We start from the raw sequence: 18656 nt of genomic DNA on the forward strand, positions 1-18656 counted from the left end.
AAAAGATACTGTTGACCGACTGGAGTTTATAAGTAGAAATATTCTCAGATTTATTAAACTACAACCACAGTATTGTTTTTTAGTAGCGTGTAGTTTGGAACGCAGCCGTTGCTTGTGATTAATAAAGTGACAGGCGTTAACGTCTACGACAGATAATCACAGGGGGGAAAATACGGCGCCAATACACCTCCTTGACACTAGGGGCGATGAACTTTTAACGTTTATTATTGAGTAGCTTTGACCCGGAAACAGTTACAAAGTCAACCGCAGTATTCGACCAACGACTGGTGAACGATGTTTATGCTGGTGTAGCTAACTTAGTTTGCTAAAAATAAATACTTTGTGCTTGTTATGTAAATGTGAAATAGATCAAATAAGTGTAGCAAATGTCAGTTCTTAGTCCTGTTGGACTGAGTGAAAAAGCTTTTAAGTAGTCTAGTGGTTGATTAGTTAAGCCAGTTAGCTTTATCCAGTACGCAAACGTCGCTAGATAGAAACTCGTCCTATAGTCAGATATGGGCTCGTCTAAAAAACATAAAGAGAAGGATAAGGACCGGGACCCGGAGGAGCGCCATCGGGAACACAAAAAGCACCGACACAAGGATCGCGAAAGGGATAAAGAGCGAGAGAAAGAGAAGGAGAAGAGGAAGAGATCCCGCTCCCGGGACAGGAGCAGTCGGGCTGCGGAGAAAGAGAGCAGGAGCAGAGGGGAGAAGAGCAGCGGAGAGCCGCGGGTGAAGAAAGAGAAACCAGATCCAAGCTGTGAAGAGACTGAAGGTGAGGTTTGAACGAAGCTTTAATATGACTCGGGAACAACGAGTTGTCTCAGTCATTCGTTAATTTCTGACCGCGCATGCGCTGTAACAATCCCATATGTTCTGTACTGGAAACAGAAATGATTAATTCACGTCTCGAGTCTTCGGGTACGAGTCGTTCGTTTATCACGTCACAGTCCCACCGTATTCAGTCTATGGGGCGGTGACGGGATGAATGAACGACTCGAACCCGAAGACTCCAGAGGTGAACGAATCATTTCCGGGGAACAGACGTGATAAATGTGACGTGCAAAAGAAAGAACGACTCGGACCTGGAAGTGAGGTGAACTAAAGACTGCATAGCCTGAAGACCAGCTAAACTATTAATTTATCATTTCTGTTTCTGATAATTCAGCCTTGTCTACATTAGCCTATAGTTTATTTAATAGTTTATTTAATAGTTTATTAAGTACTAGATGTTTAAAAAAAAAAAAAAAAAGACTCAATTCGAAGATCCGAGTTACTGATTCGAAGATCCGAGTCAGTAAAATCATCCGAACTTCCCATCACTATTGGAAACGTGCTACAAATCTGCTGCAGTGACAGATTGTCCTACTGAGTAGTCCTGCGCATGCGCATAAATTCATACTTCATGCAGTCTTATCATGAAATGGCTAGCTGTAGTTTTCTGAAAATGTTGGCATAATAAACTAAAACCATGTTACGGGTTGAAATGTTCGGTATGATAACCTAGTCTTGAAATATCACGGTTTCACGGTATTAATCAGACATTTAAACACACACATACACAAGCCAGTGGTGAAAATGAAAGCATTAAATGTATTATGTAAAATGGGCACATCCTTCTGTATTCGTATGTGTCTAATTCACAAATGATTATTTTTATTTCGAAAGATGGTTTAGAGGATTACTTTTCCATAAAATCTCTTACAGTGGGCCTTGTTTATCAAGCTGGATACGAACGGATTCATGCACATATTGTGCGTGCGAGCATTTCCACAAGCAGTTTTGGTATTCGTGAAAATCCTGTGAATTCGGTGAAACGGTCGTATCTTACTCGTCCTCCCGAGTGTTTGTACATTTACGCATCAGGTGACTAACTAATGTAAACCTCGACTTGATCATATCATGTCATATGCATGGATGACAGCACTTTATATACACACACACACACTTATTCATTTAGCAGATGTTTTTATCCAAAGCGACTTACAGATGAGGAAATACAAGTAAAGCGTTCAAGTAGAGAACAATAAAAATAGTGCTACTATACAAGATTTATAATTGAGTTCTAGAGAAGCAAAGTGTGCAGAGTAGAGGTGTAAGAGCCAGTGCAAGTGCAGAATGCTTTTATTTATGTTTTTATTTTACTATATATAAGGGAAGAGGGGCAAGTTAGGGGTTAGTGTTCACGGAAGAGGGGGGTCTTTCGCCGTTTTTTGAAGTTGGTGACAGATTGTGCGGTCCGGATTGAGGTTGGAAGTTCATTCCACCACTGAGGGACAGACAGTTTTAATGTTCCGGAGAGGGACCTCGTGTCTCGCTGAGTAGGCACTACTAAGCATCGGTCGCTAACCGAACTCATGTTGTGTGAGTGAATGTAAGCCTCAAGGAGAGTGTTGAGGTAGGGGGGGTGCTGTTCCAGGCTAGGTCTTGTACGTGAGCATCAAGGGTTTGAATTTGATACGGGAAGCCAGTGGAGGGAGATGAAGAGGGTTGCAGCATGGGTTCTTTCTATCCCCTATAATATATGGGATATACTGTCGAGTTTAAAGTGCACCTATTATGGTTTTTCAAATATTACCTTTCATGTAGTGTGTTATAGAGCTGTTTGTGAATGTAAAAAAACAGCTGCAAAGTTTCAAAAATCAAAGCGCACGAAAAACTGAGTTATTGACTCCTAAGTGAACAGCTGAAACGAGTCATTAGTACTTCCAGACTTACTTCCTGTACTAACCTATGTAGGTTTGTAACGAAAAGGCCCACCACTGGTCTTCATTGGCTGCTCGCTGACAGTGGTAGACCAATCACAACAGACTGGGACATGTGACCAATCAGAGCAGACTATGCTCTCTGAAAGGAGGAGATTAGAATGAATCCATTAGAACGGATCATGTAATGAGTCGGTTTTGATGGGGGTGGGGGGAGAGGTAATGCTGCAGTTTAAACTATGAGCACATTAAAGTGTTTTTTGACCTTGGATGCAAATCTATTGTATGAGACCTTTAAAACAAAATTAGGCATGTTTCAAAACCATAAAAGTTGCGCTTTAAGGGTATGTCTACAAGAATCAGGATGGGTCTGAAAATCGCATTTTTAAAATGTTCTCCGTCTACACTGGTGTGTTCAAGCATTTTCCAAAAATTACTCATCCACACTGAAAACGCTGACATCCCTGCACTGCACGTGTAGAAACGTAAGGTGTGTTGGCCTGTGTCGTTCACAGCGTTCAGCATACGTACTTATCCCGAACGACTTACAGAGGTGCTTTTGGCTACGTCCACATTAATCCGGATGGATCTGAAAACTGCATTTTCATTTTTTAAAATGCTCTCTGTCTACACTGGCATTTTGAAAACCTTGTCAAAAAATTTGCTTGTCCACGCTGAAGCGTCTGAAACCACTTCGCTACATCCCGATACTGTGCATGCGGGAACACGTAAGAAGCTTCGGCCTGCGTCGTTTCCTCCAAGCATTTATTTAAACGTGTAGCCGAAGGTTGTACGAAGTGAAAAGATTTAACAAAGCTATAAAACCGGACAGCAGACTAAACTCATGTCATCGTTTTTGTATATCTCCATTTTCTCAGTTCACACTGCAACGCAGAAACGGCACTTTAAAAAGGGATCCACCAGGGAGAGCGTTTTCAAAAAGCTCCCTTTCGCTCTGCAAAAACGCCGTCTTGGCGTGGACCGAAGGCCAACACGTAGAGAAAAAGCTGTGTTTTCAAATCTATCCGGATTAATGTGGATGTAGCCTTGGAGTCTCTAATTGTAAAAATGTTTAGAGCACATTTTTATACTAGTTCACAGGGACAGAGATTAAGAATACCATTGAGAACATTTTGTGAAAACCGGTTGTTTTTATATTATTGGCATTATTTAAAGAATTGAAAAAAAAAAATGAACACAAGCCAAGACAAAGCCATAAATCATGACAAATAAAACTATTCCGTTCAATTACGACAGAAGAAATGGTGGCGTATAAACGGAGGCCGGCGGTCTGTCTGCGCAGAGCCATAAGCTCAAAATGTCTCAGCTGATGGAAGACTTAGTGCTCGCTTATTATTATTATTAATATTAAATATGATGAAATATTATTATTGGCATAGAAGTGCGTCAAAAATACTTCAACTTCTGTTTTCAGCCTTTACCCTTATAGTTCGTTTTGTGCCCCAGCTCTCTGCGCTCATGAAATTTACGGAGTTTTGCCGTTGTCACTAAACGCAAACATGCTGTGTCAGGAACGTGTTTGCATGTTACCGGTGATCCGCATACGCAAACAAGCATGTAATGAATACTGTTGTCAAGTTTAAACATGTTTACAACAGTAGCAGATTACACACAGTACATTTACATGGACAACAATGTTCCGATATTAACCCGATTAAGACAATACTCTGATTAAGAAACTAGCATGTAAACAGCGATTACTGATGACCTTAATCCGGCTGAAGTCATACTCAAAGTAAACACGCATCAAATTAGGACATGTGGAGTATTACTATATTAGTCGCATTATCAAAGTGCATTATAGACATGTTCACACCTTAATCACACTATTAACGTCGTGTGGGAGTTTTCACTGCATTTTGCGACAGGACACGTACACACATGAGAGTGCTCGGCTGTTTGACGGCAAACAAGAGAGCACAGCTGCGTCCGAAACCGCGTATTTACCTACTATGTAGTAGGCGAAATACATGTATCTGAGCTACTATATAGTAGGTAAGTATGCGGTTTGGGACGCAGCCCATGGCTTCAAGCAGTCGTCTATTTGCACGTATAGCATGACAAATAATTAACTGTACTTGAAGCGTTCGTAAAATTAAAAATGAAACACCCAAAACTGTATGGACTAACTGTATGTTGATATGTGAAATTCTGGAGGGAACATCGGACGGTGTGGCATGGGGACGTAATGATGTTAATCGATCTATGTTCTATAACATGTAAAACAGGAACATGAAAGGAATATTCTAAAAGTGACTCATGTAAACACCTTAATCACAATATTGTCTTATTCAGAATAAGGTCAATAATTAGATTATTGTTGTCCATGTAAACGTAGTCACAGGCAAAGGGTGTTCAGTGCCGTCCACATCCCCTGTGCTGAGAAACGGAGGTTGTCGTAGTATCCACTGTATTTTTTTTTTTTTTTTTTTACAACAATGTGTTGTAAAAGGGCAAATTCTTAAAACACCGGCATCACTCAATAATTAACACTACTGCTGCTCTGGTAATGAGATTCATTTAATTCAGCAGTCACTGTGAATTTAACTGTTTATACATCTGGGTTTGTTTGCAGATGCAGGGCCGAAATCAGCAGCTGGTGATGCTTCACTCAGCATCGAAGAGACCAAGTACGTCACTAAAATATATATACATATATTGTATACAAGAAATTTCTCGTCTGCTGCGCGCTTCTCGTTCGTGTCTCATTCGTATCTCATCCCTCTTTTTCAGTAAGCTGAGGGCTAAACTGGGTCTGAAGCCCCTTGAGATGAATGAGTCCAAAAAAGGTGAGAGAGGTGTAACTGAAATGACTTCACGTTAACAAATCTTCGTTTTTCACATTTTGTTCATACAAACTTTGCAATTACTCAGAACTTGGCACAAAGGAGGAGCCTCTGCAGGCTGAAGTGATCAACCCCATACAGATCAGACAGCAGAAGGAGATTCGGGAGAAGCTGGCCGCTCTTAAAGAGAAACGTCTGCTCAATCAGAAGCTCGGGTACGAATTTCCATTTCCAGTACATGAAAGAGCTTCATCGATTGATATGAGTACTTTGCTGATCCCGTGATGTCCGTCTGTCTTTTTCAGCAAAGTAAAGAGGCTCGCAGATGACGATCCGTGGCTTGACGACACTGCAGCCTGGGTAGAGAAGAGTCGCAAACTTGCGAAGGAGAAGGAGATGGCAGAGAAGAGGGTAAGGCAAAGGATGCGTCACTTATAAAGAGGTTTTTTTTTTTGGTCCTACAATGTGGTGTCATGGCTATTAATTCATCTTTCATAGGCCAAGCTTCTGGAAGAGATGGATGAAGAGTTTGGTGTCAGCAACTTGGTTGAACAAGAGTTTGCACAAAGCAAACAGGTTGGTAAATTAAATTTCTATTTTTAGCTATTGATAACATTATTTACCAGTTTAATTAGTTAAACTACTACTGTGCGATCTGTGATGAGGGATTTTTTTGTGCTTAGTGAACCCAGGGTCTTATAACATGTTTTTCAGGAGGCTTACAGTTCGAGGGATCTTAAAGGTCTTACCGTACAGCACAAAATGGAATCATTTAGAGAGGGCGAGACGGTCATTTTGACTCTAGAAGACAAAGGTGAGCGTGGGGTGATTGATTTATTTATTTATTATTTAAATAAGAAATGTGTTGAAGCACACAGCCTGCTCACGGTACACTCACGTGTCAGGTGTTCTGGAGGAGAAGGAGGACGTGCTTGTGAACGTCAACATAGTGGATAAAGAGAAAGCAGAGAAGAACGTGGAGCTTAAGAAGAAGAAGCCTGAGTACAAACCTTACAACGAGGAGGAGAGCGTGGATGACATGGTCATGGTCAGTTCACCGTTTCACTTCACAGATCATATTTCTGTATATCAGTTCATACCTTTTCTACGTTGTCTGTCGGTTGGGCGTGTCAGGACATGGAGGTTTGCACTCGAAAGGGTTAAAAAGATGCTGATTAATTTGAGTTATGGTTTTGTTATGAAGAATTTTGAGAGTTACTTTTTGGTTGTGTTTTTTTTAAAAGTATAAATCACAAAAGCATTTTATAGCTTTACAATTTTAATTGTGTGTTGTACTCCCACTGAGCCGAATAATTTCTTTTAAGAGCTTATGTTCTCTGTGATCTTAGGACTTGGCCTCCATAAAAGTTGCAGATGCTGTTTAGAAGTATTAAATCAGTCTGTACAGGATTTCACTAAGTGTTTTTTTGTGATTGTGAATAGCTTTTTAATCAAAATTTGCGATGCAACTTTTTTTTTTTTTGCGGCAAACTACTTTTTGAAATTTCAGTTGCAAGAATGGTTTTGCCTGATTTTTTGCAGCGGTAAATGAGACCTTTTCACTGTACTCATGTTTGACGTACGTGAATTGAAGAGGGCTTTGGCTTTTGAAAACGCGTTGTGATGACGTCACTTGACACATCTTGGCCCAAATCTGCAGTTTTGAAAAATTGCAAGTCCCTGCAAATATCTCGGCGCTTGCTTGATTTTTGCATTAATTTCTGCGATCGTGAAATCCTGGAGGGTCTGGTTAAATGTTCGCTAACATTACAACATACCTGGCTGACAATGCAGCTTCAATTTGGATTATAGAAGTTTACAGGTTGGAAAAGATGTCCAAATGATTTTGATTACGTGCTGCAGTCTTAACACTTGCCCTATTTCCGCCGTCTCTTCAGTTCAAGCAAAAGTCTGTCCTGTCGAAGTATGATGAGGAGATAGAGGGCGAGAAGAAGAAGAGCTTCCAGCTGAGTGCTGGTGGCTACGCTACAGGGGACAGAGAACGTGAGCTGCAGGCCATCAGAGAGACCCTGCGCAATCAGGCCCAGTCTCTGGACATGCCTGCTCTCGCTGTGGCCTCGGAGTACTACACCCCACAGGAGATGGTGAGTCAGCCTTTCAGTCTTTCGCACAGTTACTCAAAACCTCTACAAGATCTTTAATACTGTGATGATGTTAGGAGGTGAAGTCACGAAGGCCACAGGGCAATTTTTTTTTACTTTTCCACATGGATGCATGTTGTGATGACTGCTGCTTGAATCATAGGTGGTATTTTCATCTGCCGTCTTCTCACATCACGACAACATTCCTTGGCTATTTTGTGGAATTAAACTTTTCAAGAAACTAACAAAAATATACACAGAGAGAAGAAAGCAAAAAAAAATCATTGAAACTCTGTGGCAAAAACTTAAATGGTAAACAGTCTGCACTTTTTAACCTTAGCGGTTCTACAAAGCGCTTTACACTGTTAATCATTCACACCCGCACTAATGGCAGCAGAGCCATTCAAGGGATTCTTAAGTAACTGGTTTAATACCAAAGCACATATTCTGTTTTCAGGTGGGTTTTAAGAAAACCAAACGGCGTATAAAGAAAATCAGGAAGAGGGAGAAACCCCTCAAGGCTGATGAGCTCCTCACAGACGACACTCGCAGCACGGATTTCGGCTCCAGGTTACGCATTGTCCTCCTCCTCCTCTTCCTCAATGAATAATTTTATTTATTTATTTATTTATTTATGTTGTGTCCGGCTGTGCTGAAGTTTGTCTGACATGATTTCTGCTCAGGTCACGAGGCCGTGGTAGGAAGCAGGTGGAAGAAACCGAAGAGATGGAAGACTCTGTTAAGGATGCTGGCAGCAGTAAAGCAGACACTCTGCAGCAGTCTGATGATATCCGGACAGCTGACATGGACATCAGTGACGATGGTGAGAAATATTATAAATCGGTGGCGGGGGGGCAAATTTTTTTTTAAACATTGTGTTCTGGTCAAATTTGGTATGTTTCACTTTCTCAGATGATTTTGTTACACCGGAGCCTGAAGCTATTGAAGAGGACGAGGCTGAGCTGGAGCTACAGAAACAACTAGAGAAACAGAGGAAGCTTAAACAGAAGCAGCTGCTGAAAGACTCAGGGGAAAAGGTCAGCATGTGCCTTTCATCCACCATAAACTGTATCAGGTTTTTTATGGTTCAGTGCTACGGGGGAATTAATTTGAATGCACATACTAGTTAAACTAAAGCGTTTAAGAGTCAGAGGGAGTTACAAAAACAAATTTTTATATAAAATATATATTAGCCATTAAAGTGACCCTATTAGCCATTAAAGTGTCTATGATGTGCCTTGACACACCCAGCATTATTTGATGTATTGATGTAATTTGCAGAGAAAGTTGGGGGGTGGGCATATTGATTGGCTTATAGATAAGCTTACAGCTAACCATATTCATACTAAAAGCCACAAAACATCAATTTTGATTTCATGGGGATTTTACGAATCCTCATGTGTGTATAATTGTGTGTGTGTGTGTGTGTGTGTGTGTGTGTGTGTGTGTGTGTGTATATATGTGTGTGTGTGTGTGTGTATGTATGTATATATGTAAACATTTTATGGTACACAAAATAGTTTTGCTTGATTAATGTTTTTGCTTCACGTAATTAATGATTAATGAGAGTTAATTCCTTTTGAACACAATCAGAGGGTCCTTATACAGTCTTTTGATTATTTACTTCATCCCGTTTTCGTAAATCAATGCCAGGTGATGGAACACCTGCAAGTGCTGGAGAGAGCCGGAGAAGATGGCGCTGATGATCCGGACAAGAAAAACAACATAGTCTTTAACGCCACGTCCGAGTTCTGCCGCACCCTGGGAGACATTCCTACCTACGGCCTGTCGGGAAACCGGGAGGACCAGGAGGACATCATGGTAAATACTAGACATGCGTTGTTGTTTAGCCAGCGTTGCCCAGGCCAAATTTTGTGTTCACTCCTGGAAGAATCTCTGTGTTTTCGCTCTATTGGGTGTGTCTCAACCAGCTCCCTAGGTCATGACTCAGTATATCATGTACACGTACAGTTCAGGCACTGTTAAGGACCCTGGCTCACTACACATTGGGACACTGATGACTCAATTTCCGGGTACATGACTGTGTATTCGCATTGTAAAACGTCAACATTGACATTTATCTACAACAGGCAGGACCGATATCTTTTTGACGTTATATATGTCATATAAATTTGTTAGCTTAATCACACGTGTTTCTGTCATGGTACTTCAAGCAGGATCGAAAACTAGCTAGTGGTTTGTTTAAAAATCATTAAACACTTAATTCATTAGACTCGAACAAATTAGAAGCTTCCGAAAATATGACGTCATTTCCAGTAAAGGAACATAGTGAGAAATTGATCATTTTTGCGGTACATTGTGGGATTTTTCAGGGAGCCAACGTTCCTGTGCGCTGGAAGGATTTTGCGATTGAGACAGCCCTTAAAATGACCGCCTCCCTGATCAGTGCCCCGACTACTTAACTAGGGAGCTGATTGAGACGCAGCCAGTGACAGATGGGTGTGTTGGAGGGAGAGGTGAAACATGACATGAAATTATTGGTTATTATATATTTTTTTAATTCTACAGTGACTGTCAAAAAGCGTTTAGAGTTGGGGGGGAGTTTAGTGGAAGTATGGGCAAAGAAGAATTTTGTCATTTGGAGCGATTACAGACAAATCATGTTCAGTTTCACTAAGACATGAACTAACAATTTAAAAAAAAAAAAAGTTATGCAATACACGCACAAGCTTGTCTCAGGTGGTCTCTAATTTGTAAAGCAATGCAATAATACCAATTTTAAATGATTACCTTATACAGTGTGTTTTGCCATACAGTGAGGGGAAAAAAGTATTTGATCCCCTGCTGATTTTGTACGTTTGCCCACTGACAAAGAAATGATCAGTCTATATTTTTAATGTTAGATTTATTTGAACAGTGAGAGACAGAATAACAACAAGAAAATCCAGAAAAACATGTCAAAAATGTTATAAATTGATTTGCATTTTAATGAGGGAAATAAGTATTTGACCCCCTCTCAATCCGAAAGATTTCTGGCTCCCAGGTGTCTTTTATACAGGTAACGAGCTGAGATTAGGAGCACACTCTTAAAGGGAGTGCTCCTAATCTCAGCTTGTTACCTGTATAAAAGACACCTGTCCACAGAAGCAATCAATCAATCAGATTCCAAACTCTCCACCATGGCCGAGACCAAAGAGCTCTCCAAGGATGTCAGGGACAAGATTGTAGACCTACACAAGTCTGGAATGGGCTACAAGACCATTGCCAAGCAGCTTGGTGAGAAGGTGACAACAGTTGGTGCGATTATTCGCAAATGGAAGAAACACAAAAGAACTGTCAATCTCCCTCGGCCTGGGGCTCCATGCAAGATCTCACCTCGTGGAGTTGCAATAATCATGAGAACAGTGAGGAATCAGCCCAGAACTACACGGGAGGATCTTGTCAATGATCTCAAGGCAGCTGGGACTATAGTCACCAAGAAAACAATTGGTAACACACTACGCCGTGAAGGACTGAAATCCTGCAGCGCCCGCAAGGTCCCCCTGCTCAAGAAAGCACAAATACATGCCCGTCTGAAGTTTGCCAATGAACATCTGAATGATTCAGAGGACAACTGGGTGAAAGTGTTGTGGTCAGATGAGACCAGAATGGAGCTCTTTGGCATCAACTCAACTTGCCGTGTTTGGAGGAGGAGGAATGCTGCCTATGACCCCAAGAACACCATTCCCACCGTCAAACATGGAGGTAGAAACATTATGCTTTGGGGGTGTTTTTCTGCTAAGGGGACAGGACAACTTCACCGCATCAAAGGGACGATGGACGGGGCCATGTACCGTCAAATCTTGGGTGAGAACCTCCTTCCCTCAGCCAGGGCATTGAAAATGGGTCGTGGATGGGTATTCTAGCATGACAGTGACCCAAAACACACGGCCAAGGCAACAAAGGAGTGGCTCAAGAAGAAGCACATTAAGGTCCTGGAGTGGCCTAGCCAGTCTCCAGACCTTAATCCCATAGAAAATATGTGGAGGGAGCTGAAGGTTCGAGTTGCCAAACGTCAGCCTCCAAACCTTAATGACTTGGAGAAGATCTGCAAAGAGGAGTGGGACAAAATCCCTCCTGAGATGTGTGCAAACCTGGTGGCCAAGTACAAGAAACGTCTGACCTCTGTGATTGCCAACAAGGGTTTTGCCACCAAGTACTAAGTCATGTTTTGCAGAGGGGTCAAATACATATTTCCCTCATTAAAATGCAAATCAATTTATAACATTTTTGACATGTGTTATTCTGTCTCTCACTGTTCAAATAAATCTACCATTAAAATTATAGACTGATCATTTCTTTGTCAGTGGGCAAACGTACAAAATCAGCAGGGGATCAAATACTTTTTTCCCTCACTGTAACAGTCGGTACTGATGCAGATAGTCATTACATCCTTTGATGAACAGAAATTTTATTTTGTGTAGAGGAAAGAAGTGTTTGTAGCTCTTCAACAAGTAGTTTCACATTGCTCTGTATAGAATCATGCCTTCAGCTGCCTAGGTTTTTAATACATGTGTTTATGGGATACACTTAAAGATTTTATATATATATATATATATATATATATATATATATATATATATATATATATATATATATATATATATATATATATATATATATTGATTGTAGGGAGTTAGCTCGGGGGAAGGGCAGAGCACAGACCCACAAGAGACAAGTTGCAGTTATTAAGGGTGTTTTATTTTAGCTTAGTGCGAGTGTGTGTGTGAGTGCGTGGGGGGGTGTGGCTGTCGCGTGACCTTCTTGAGGGCGTGTCGGGGTTCCCGAGGCGAGGGCGTGGGTCTCCCGTGCAGTCATCCACCGGTGCGTGCGTTTTCACCGCCCAGTGGCCTCGTCCGCGCTCACACCTTCGGGGAGAAGAGGGGAGAGAGAGAGAGAGAGATTAGTGGTCGGCGTGAGTCAATATTACCGGTGTGCTCCGCGCTGGCGCATCTGTAGGCTGCTGAAGAGCACGCACGGATTCTGTTCCTTCGCCGTCGGTCTTCCTCCTTCCGTATGGCCGGAAGCGCGCCCTTTTATCCTCCTCCTTTGTCGCCTGATTGGTGGACCTTTCCCGCCTGACTCCCCAATCGCCGGCCGGCGTAGTGTCAGCGGTCCCGCCCCGCCGTGCCGGTCCTTCCGGCTGCTGGTGTGTTTGGCACGAGGCTGTCTGCTTCGTGCCGGTGCGGCAGTTGGGGAAGGAGCGCCTTTCTTCTCCTGCACGCCGGCTGTCGGTCCGTCGCGACTAATATATATATATATATATATATATGTGTGTGTGTGTGTGTGTGTGTGTGTGTGTATGTATATACAGTATCTCACAAAAGTGAGTACACCCCTCACATTTTTGTAAATATTTGATTATATCTTTTAATGTGACAGCACTGAAGAAATGACACTTTGCTACAATGTAAAGTAATGAGTGTACAGCTTGTGTAACAGTGTAAATTTACTGTCCCCTCAAAATAACTCAACACACAGCCATTAATGTCTAAACCACTGGCAACAAAAGTGAGTACACCCCTAAGTGAAAATGTCCAAATTGGGCCCAAAGTGTCAATATTTTGTGTGGCCACCATTATTTTCCAGCACTGCCTTAACCCTCTTGGGCATGGAGTTCACCAGAGCTTAACAGGTTGCCACTGGACTCCTCTTCCTCTCCTCCATGATGACATCACGGAGCTGGTGGATGTTAGAGACCTTGTACTCCTCCACCATCCGTTTGAGGATGCCCCACAGATGCTCAATAGGGTTTAGGCCTGGAGACATGCTTGGCCAGTCCATCACCTTCACCCTCAGCTTCTTTAGCAAGGCAGTGGTCATCTTGGAGGTGTGTTTGGGGTCGTTATCATGCTGGAATACTGCATACTGATCATGCTCTGCTTCAGTATGTCACAGAACATGTTGGGATTCATGGTTCCCTCAATGAATAGCCGTATGAGTGCTGCCAGTATTCCTGCAGAGGTTGAAGGGGTGGGGGGTCAGCCTGTCAGTGCTCAGACCATACGCCGCACACTGTATCAAATTGGTCTTCATGGCTGTCGTCCCAGAAGGAAGCCTCTTCTAAAGATGATGCACAAGAAAGCTGGCATACAGTTTGCTGAAGACAAGTAGACTAAGGACATGGATTATGAGACCAAGATAATCTTATTTGGTTCAGATGGTGTCAAGCGTGTTTGGCGGCAACCAGGTGAGGAGTACAAAGACAAGTGTGTCTTGCCTACAGTCAAGCATGGTGGTGGGAGTGTCATGGTCTGGGGCTGCATGAGTGCTGCCAGCACTGGGGAGCTACAGTTCATTGAGGGAACCATGAATGCCAACATGTACTGTGACATAATGAAGCAGCGCATGATCCCCTCCCTTCGGTGACTTGGCCGCAGGCCAGTATTCCAGCATGATAACAACCCCAAACGCACCTCCAAGACGACCACTGCCTTGCTAAAGAAGCTGAGGGTGAAGGTGATGGTTTAAACCCTATTGAGCATCTGTGGGGCATCCTCAAATGGAAGGTGGAGGAGCACAAGGTCTCTAACATCCACCAACTCCGTGATGTCGTCATGGAGGAGTGGAAGAGGACTCCAGTGGCAACCTGTGAAGCTCTGGTGAACTCCATGCCCAAGAGGGTTAAGGCAGTGCTGGAAAATAATGGTGGCCACACAAAATATTGACAGTTTGGGCCCAATTTGGACATTTTCACTTAGGGGTGTACTCACTTTTGTTGCCAGTGGTTTAGACATTAATGGCTGTGTGTTGAGTTATTTTGAGGGGACAGTAAATTTACACTGTTACACAAGCTGTACACTCACTACTTTACATTGTAGCAAAGTGTCGTTTCTTCAGTGTTGTCACATTAAAAGATATAATCAAATATTTACAAAAATGTGAGGGGTGTACTCACTTTTGTGAGATACTGTATGTATATGTGTGTGTGTGTGTGTGTGTGTGTGTGTGTATGTATATGTGTGTGTGTGTGTGTGTGTGTATATATATATATATATATGTATGTGTATGTGTGTGTGTATTAGTTAGTTTATAATATAAACTATTACATTAAAAAAAAAACACAGTTTAAAATTTTTCTTTGGGATACATTGCACATCATCTTTGCAGATTTACCTGAATAGCTTTTTGTGTGGTATGATTTGTGCAGGACTTTGAGCAGAAGGAAGAGCGAGACGGAGCTGGAGGCTCCGGTTCAGACATGGACGATAACGTGGGCTGGAGCACCGTCAATCTGGATGAGGAGCAGAAGCAGCCGGATGTGAGTCTTTTTACTACATACTGGCAATGCTTTATTTCACAAATATCCTAAATCTAATCCAAGTGAGTGTTCTGGATTACCGAGACGTTATATATTCTTGTCTTTAATTATAGCATTTAAATCTTTTGTCTAGTTTGCCACTGCTTCAACCACCATTCTGGACGAAGAGCCCATTGTTAACTCTGGCCTCGCGGCTGCTTTGCTGCTCTGCAAGAACAAAGGTAAGCGCTGAACCTGACTACATTCTGTAGGTTAAAACAAATCATCTTTATTTGAATAGATTTGGCTTCATGAACTATTTTTCACAGGGCTGTTGGAGACTCAAATGCAGAAGGTGGCTCGAGTGCGCGCTCCTAAAGGAGCTCTGCCAAATGACAACTACTGCATTGAAGATAAGATGTGAGCAAAAGTTGATTTCCTCAGAATATTGTTCCCTCATGACTTAATAATACGTTTATCTAAATACGTTTTTTTGTTGATGTATTGTCTTTGATTCGTCTGTGTACATTTCCTCTGTTCAGGGCCATTGATGACAAATACAGCAGGAGAGAGGAATACAGGGGCTTCACACAGGACTTCAAGGAGAAAGATGGCTACAAGCCAGATGTTAAGATTGAATACGTGGATGAGTCTGGGCGCAAGCTTACTCCTAAAGAGGTCCGTGCATAGTTGTTATGCAATTGCTGGAACAAATGGCTCAACTCGTAATGTACCTATTGTTCTTTCTCCATCTAGGCTTTCAGACAGTTATCCCATCGTTTCCATGGCAAAGGATCTGGAAAGATGAAGACTGAGAAAAGAATGAAAAAACTGGAGGAGGAGGCGGTACGTTCTTTCAGCCACCTACCAAGCGGTTTGGACTTAAATCTGTTGTGTTTAGTACCATAACTGGATCTTGCCAGAAGAAGGAGTAGATTCAGGGTTGATGTGCTTGTTTTTTATTCATGCTGTGATTACACTGACTGAAGTCTGGGTTTCACCCTACAGCTGCTGAAGAAGATGAGCAGCAGCGACACTCCTCTAGGTACTGTGGCCCTGCTGCAGGAGAAACAGAAGTCCCAGAAAACTCCCTACATTGTCCTCAGTGGTAGTGGGAAGAGCATGAATGCGTAAGTAATTTCATTGTGTTGGATTTGTACAGTTAGCAGTTTATTAGGTACACCTGTCATATACATGCGTACATTAATTGGCCAATGTCATGCACACTTTCCAGTAAATGTAGTCTGCTGCTATGCACATCTCCTCTCCGTACCATCCACTGGAAAGGGACCATCATAGGACTACCCCTGACACATACGAAACATTATTATATGTGATGGACACTGTGATGGTAGTGACAGCTTGTTACACAGTCCCTCCAGGATTCTGCGACCACAGAAATGAACGCAAAATCAAGCAAACTCTATAATATTCGCAAGCTCATGCAATTTTTCAAAATTACCGCAGACGTTCTGCAGATTTGGGCCAAGATGTGTCATGTGACATCATCTCACCTCGCATTCAGCCAAAGCTCTCTTTGATTCACGTGTGTCAAACATGAGTACACTGTGAAAGACCGTGCAAAACAATTTCAGCAATTCTAGTAGTTTTCCGCACAAAAAAACTCAAATTTAGACAAAAACTAGCAAAATCAAGCTTTTTGGCTGCAACAATCATAAAAATAAACACGAAATTCTGTATGGACTGATTATAGCAGTCTTCAGCTGGCAGACGACAGTTCAGATATAGACCCGGCAGTAGTATTTCAGCAGTAATTATGTAGGGGAAGGCTGTAGCAGATAAAGAGCCTCTAAACATATGGGGGGGCCTGTCTGTAGTTCAGTGACTCCAGTTTTAACAGCTTGGTTAACAGATCCTCAGCTGCAGCTTGTCCAATCACATGCCTTCGTGTGAATTATTTAGCTGCAGGAAGTGGATCAGATGAGAGACTAGTTGCAGGGCTAGAGATATTAGGTCAGAAATGGAAGGGTTTTCACAGACTGTATTAGATTTTTATTTTATTTACCCGCTCTGATCTGATTACCAAACTGACAACTTGGATTGTTGGGGGGGAAACCCAAAATGTACTGTAAAATGTAAATGCATTTTAAATTAAAAATGTATTTGTCTATTGGTAAGTGAAGCAGCATAAAACAAAGCATAATCACTTTTTTAAATAGTCTTATTTACAATAAGCATTTACAAGTACCTAATTTTGCCATTCAGCCATGTTAGTTACTTATCTGAACCAGTCCTTCCAGGATTTTTCAATTGCAGGACTTAACGCAAAATCAAGCAAACTCTCTGCAATATTTGGAGCAACTTGCAGTTTTTCAAAATTACCGCAGATTTGGTCCAAGACGCGTCATGTGATGTCATCACAACACGCACTCAGCCAAAGCCCTCTTCGGTTCACGTGTGTCGAACATGAGTACAGCTCAAAGGTCTCATCTACCAACAGTCATCACTGCGAAAGACCATGCAAAACAATTCCGTACAATTCCAATTTTGCCAATTCAAGTAGTTTACCAAATAAAAAGTGCAACAAAAAAAAAAACGCAGCAAATTTTGTTTTTGAAAGCTGCAGCAAAATCCCACGTTATTGGCTGCAACAGTCACCAAAAAAACCCCACTGTGAATTCCAGTACAAACTGATCTGGACCGTTTTATAGGCAAGGGATTTTGTGTAGCTGGACCTTCCTATCTTTTAGCTCACTACCCCTGACTTGGTGTGTGTGTTGCTGCAGCAAGTTTTTGAATGTGTATTTGTTTTTTTTTTTTGTGTGAACACATGCACAAAATCTGCTAGTCGTATCAGCGCCACAGTACTATGCAATTACTGTGTGTGTGTGATTGAGTGCCTGTGAGGAAGGACCACTAATGAGTAGATGATATTGGAGGGAAGACCAGTGGTGGTCCCTTTGCATTGATGGATTGGGTAGAGTGGGGCTGCCAAACTGCATAGCAGCAGATGCTCAGTAATTATATACCAATACACTTATGGGTGTATCTAACTAATACTCAAAGTGTACCAGTTCTTCAATATATTGCTATTTCTTTTCATAGTTAGATATAATAGTAAATATGCACATTTTATTATATCTGTATTTATTTTTGACTGTTTTACATTTTTCTTTTCACAGAAATACCATTACCAAGTAGAAGCCTCTACGATCAACATATTTGTGTACAGTGGATCGTCTGAAACATTTTCCCTTTAGCAATTAAAATTGTATGTGTGTGGACACTGTCCTTTGTTTAAAACTCATGCTTTAAAAATTCATTGTTTCAGTCTTTTTTTTTTTTCTTCTTTTCTCCATTAAAAGCTGTTGCTCTAAACGGGATTTCATGGACTGTTATTGTGATTGCTTTGCACTTTTATAAAGCTTACATGACTCGGATGAAGTGTTAAGAGTGGAATATTTTTATGTGACCATAAATAAAAGTTGTTTGAATCAATTTGCATACCTCTATTGACCTTCATAAAGACATGCATTGTAGGCTGATTGGCATCTCTAAATTGTCTGTAGTGTGTGTGTGAATGTGTGTGTGCGATTATGCCCTGCGATGGGTTGGCACCCTGTCCAGGGTGTTCCCTGCCTTGTGACTCGAGTCCCCTGAGCTAGGCTCCCTGTGACCCTGTGTTGGATAAGCAGTACAGAAAATGGATGGATGTTGACCTTCATGATGTAAGCATGCATGTATCCAGCATGTGTATGACTGCAGTGTGCATATACTCTTACAAAAAGGGTTCTTCACCTTCTAAAGGGATTCTACTTGAAATGCTGCCTGATCGGGGA

General features: G+C 41.8%; 2 protein-coding genes across 5 annotated transcripts in view; one reads left to right on the forward strand and one right to left on the reverse strand.

Moving 5' to 3' along the window:
* hif1al2 (hypoxia inducible factor 1 subunit alpha, like 2) overlaps positions 1-18656 on the reverse strand; it is a 31481-nt gene that overhangs the window by 1489 nt on the left and 11336 nt on the right. For 2 of the 4 annotated variants that reach the window (XM_053648218.1, XM_053648221.1), the window contains exons 15-16: positions 14733-14850; positions 12296-12484 (exon numbers count right to left, since the gene is read on the reverse strand). In XM_053648218.1, coding sequence (XP_053504193.1) covers positions 14812-14850 — 39 coding nt within the window. In that variant the 3' untranslated portion in view covers positions 12296-12484; positions 14733-14811. Of the gene's footprint in view, positions 1-12295; positions 12485-14732; positions 14851-17199; positions 17324-18656 lie in introns of those variants that run through there. The other 2 variants (XM_053648220.1, XM_053648219.1) reach the window with 2 other exon arrangements.
* Positions 263-18200, forward strand: sart1 (spliceosome associated factor 1, recruiter of U4/U6.U5 tri-snRNP). Its single transcript, XM_053648210.1, has 20 exons — positions 263-777; positions 5304-5358; positions 5462-5517; positions 5603-5729; positions 5820-5925; positions 6013-6090; positions 6229-6328; positions 6420-6562; positions 7413-7619; positions 8074-8186; positions 8300-8439; positions 8529-8653; positions 9270-9437; positions 14767-14877; positions 15011-15098; positions 15186-15276; positions 15399-15534; positions 15613-15702; positions 15865-15986; positions 18000-18200. The coding sequence occupies exons 1-20, from the start codon at positions 516-518 to the stop codon at positions 18016-18018; spliced, it is 2337 nt and encodes a 778-aa protein (XP_053504185.1). The 5' UTR covers positions 263-515; the 3' UTR covers positions 18019-18200.

The sequence above is a fragment of the Ictalurus furcatus genome, chromosome 18 (genome assembly GCF_023375685.1).
Source record: "Ictalurus furcatus strain D&B chromosome 18, Billie_1.0, whole genome shotgun sequence".
NCBI lineage: Eukaryota > Metazoa > Chordata > Actinopteri > Siluriformes > Ictaluridae > Ictalurus > Ictalurus furcatus.

What these genes read in the sequence shown, in the direction of transcription:
- sart1 (XM_053648210.1), top strand. Translation starts at nt 516, where the DNA reads ATGGGCTCGTCTAAAAAACATAAAGAGAAGGATAAGGACCGGGACCCG. An exon ending in GATGAATGAGTCCAAAAAAG is followed by an intron (nt 5,518 to 5,602) that starts GTGAGAGAGGTG and finishes GCAATTACTCAG; the next exon opens with AACTTGGCACAAAGGAGGAG. An exon ending in AGGAGCAGAAGCAGCCGGAT is followed by an intron (nt 14,878 to 15,010) that starts GTGAGTCTTTTT and finishes TCTTTTGTCTAG; the next exon opens with TTTGCCACTGCTTCAACCAC.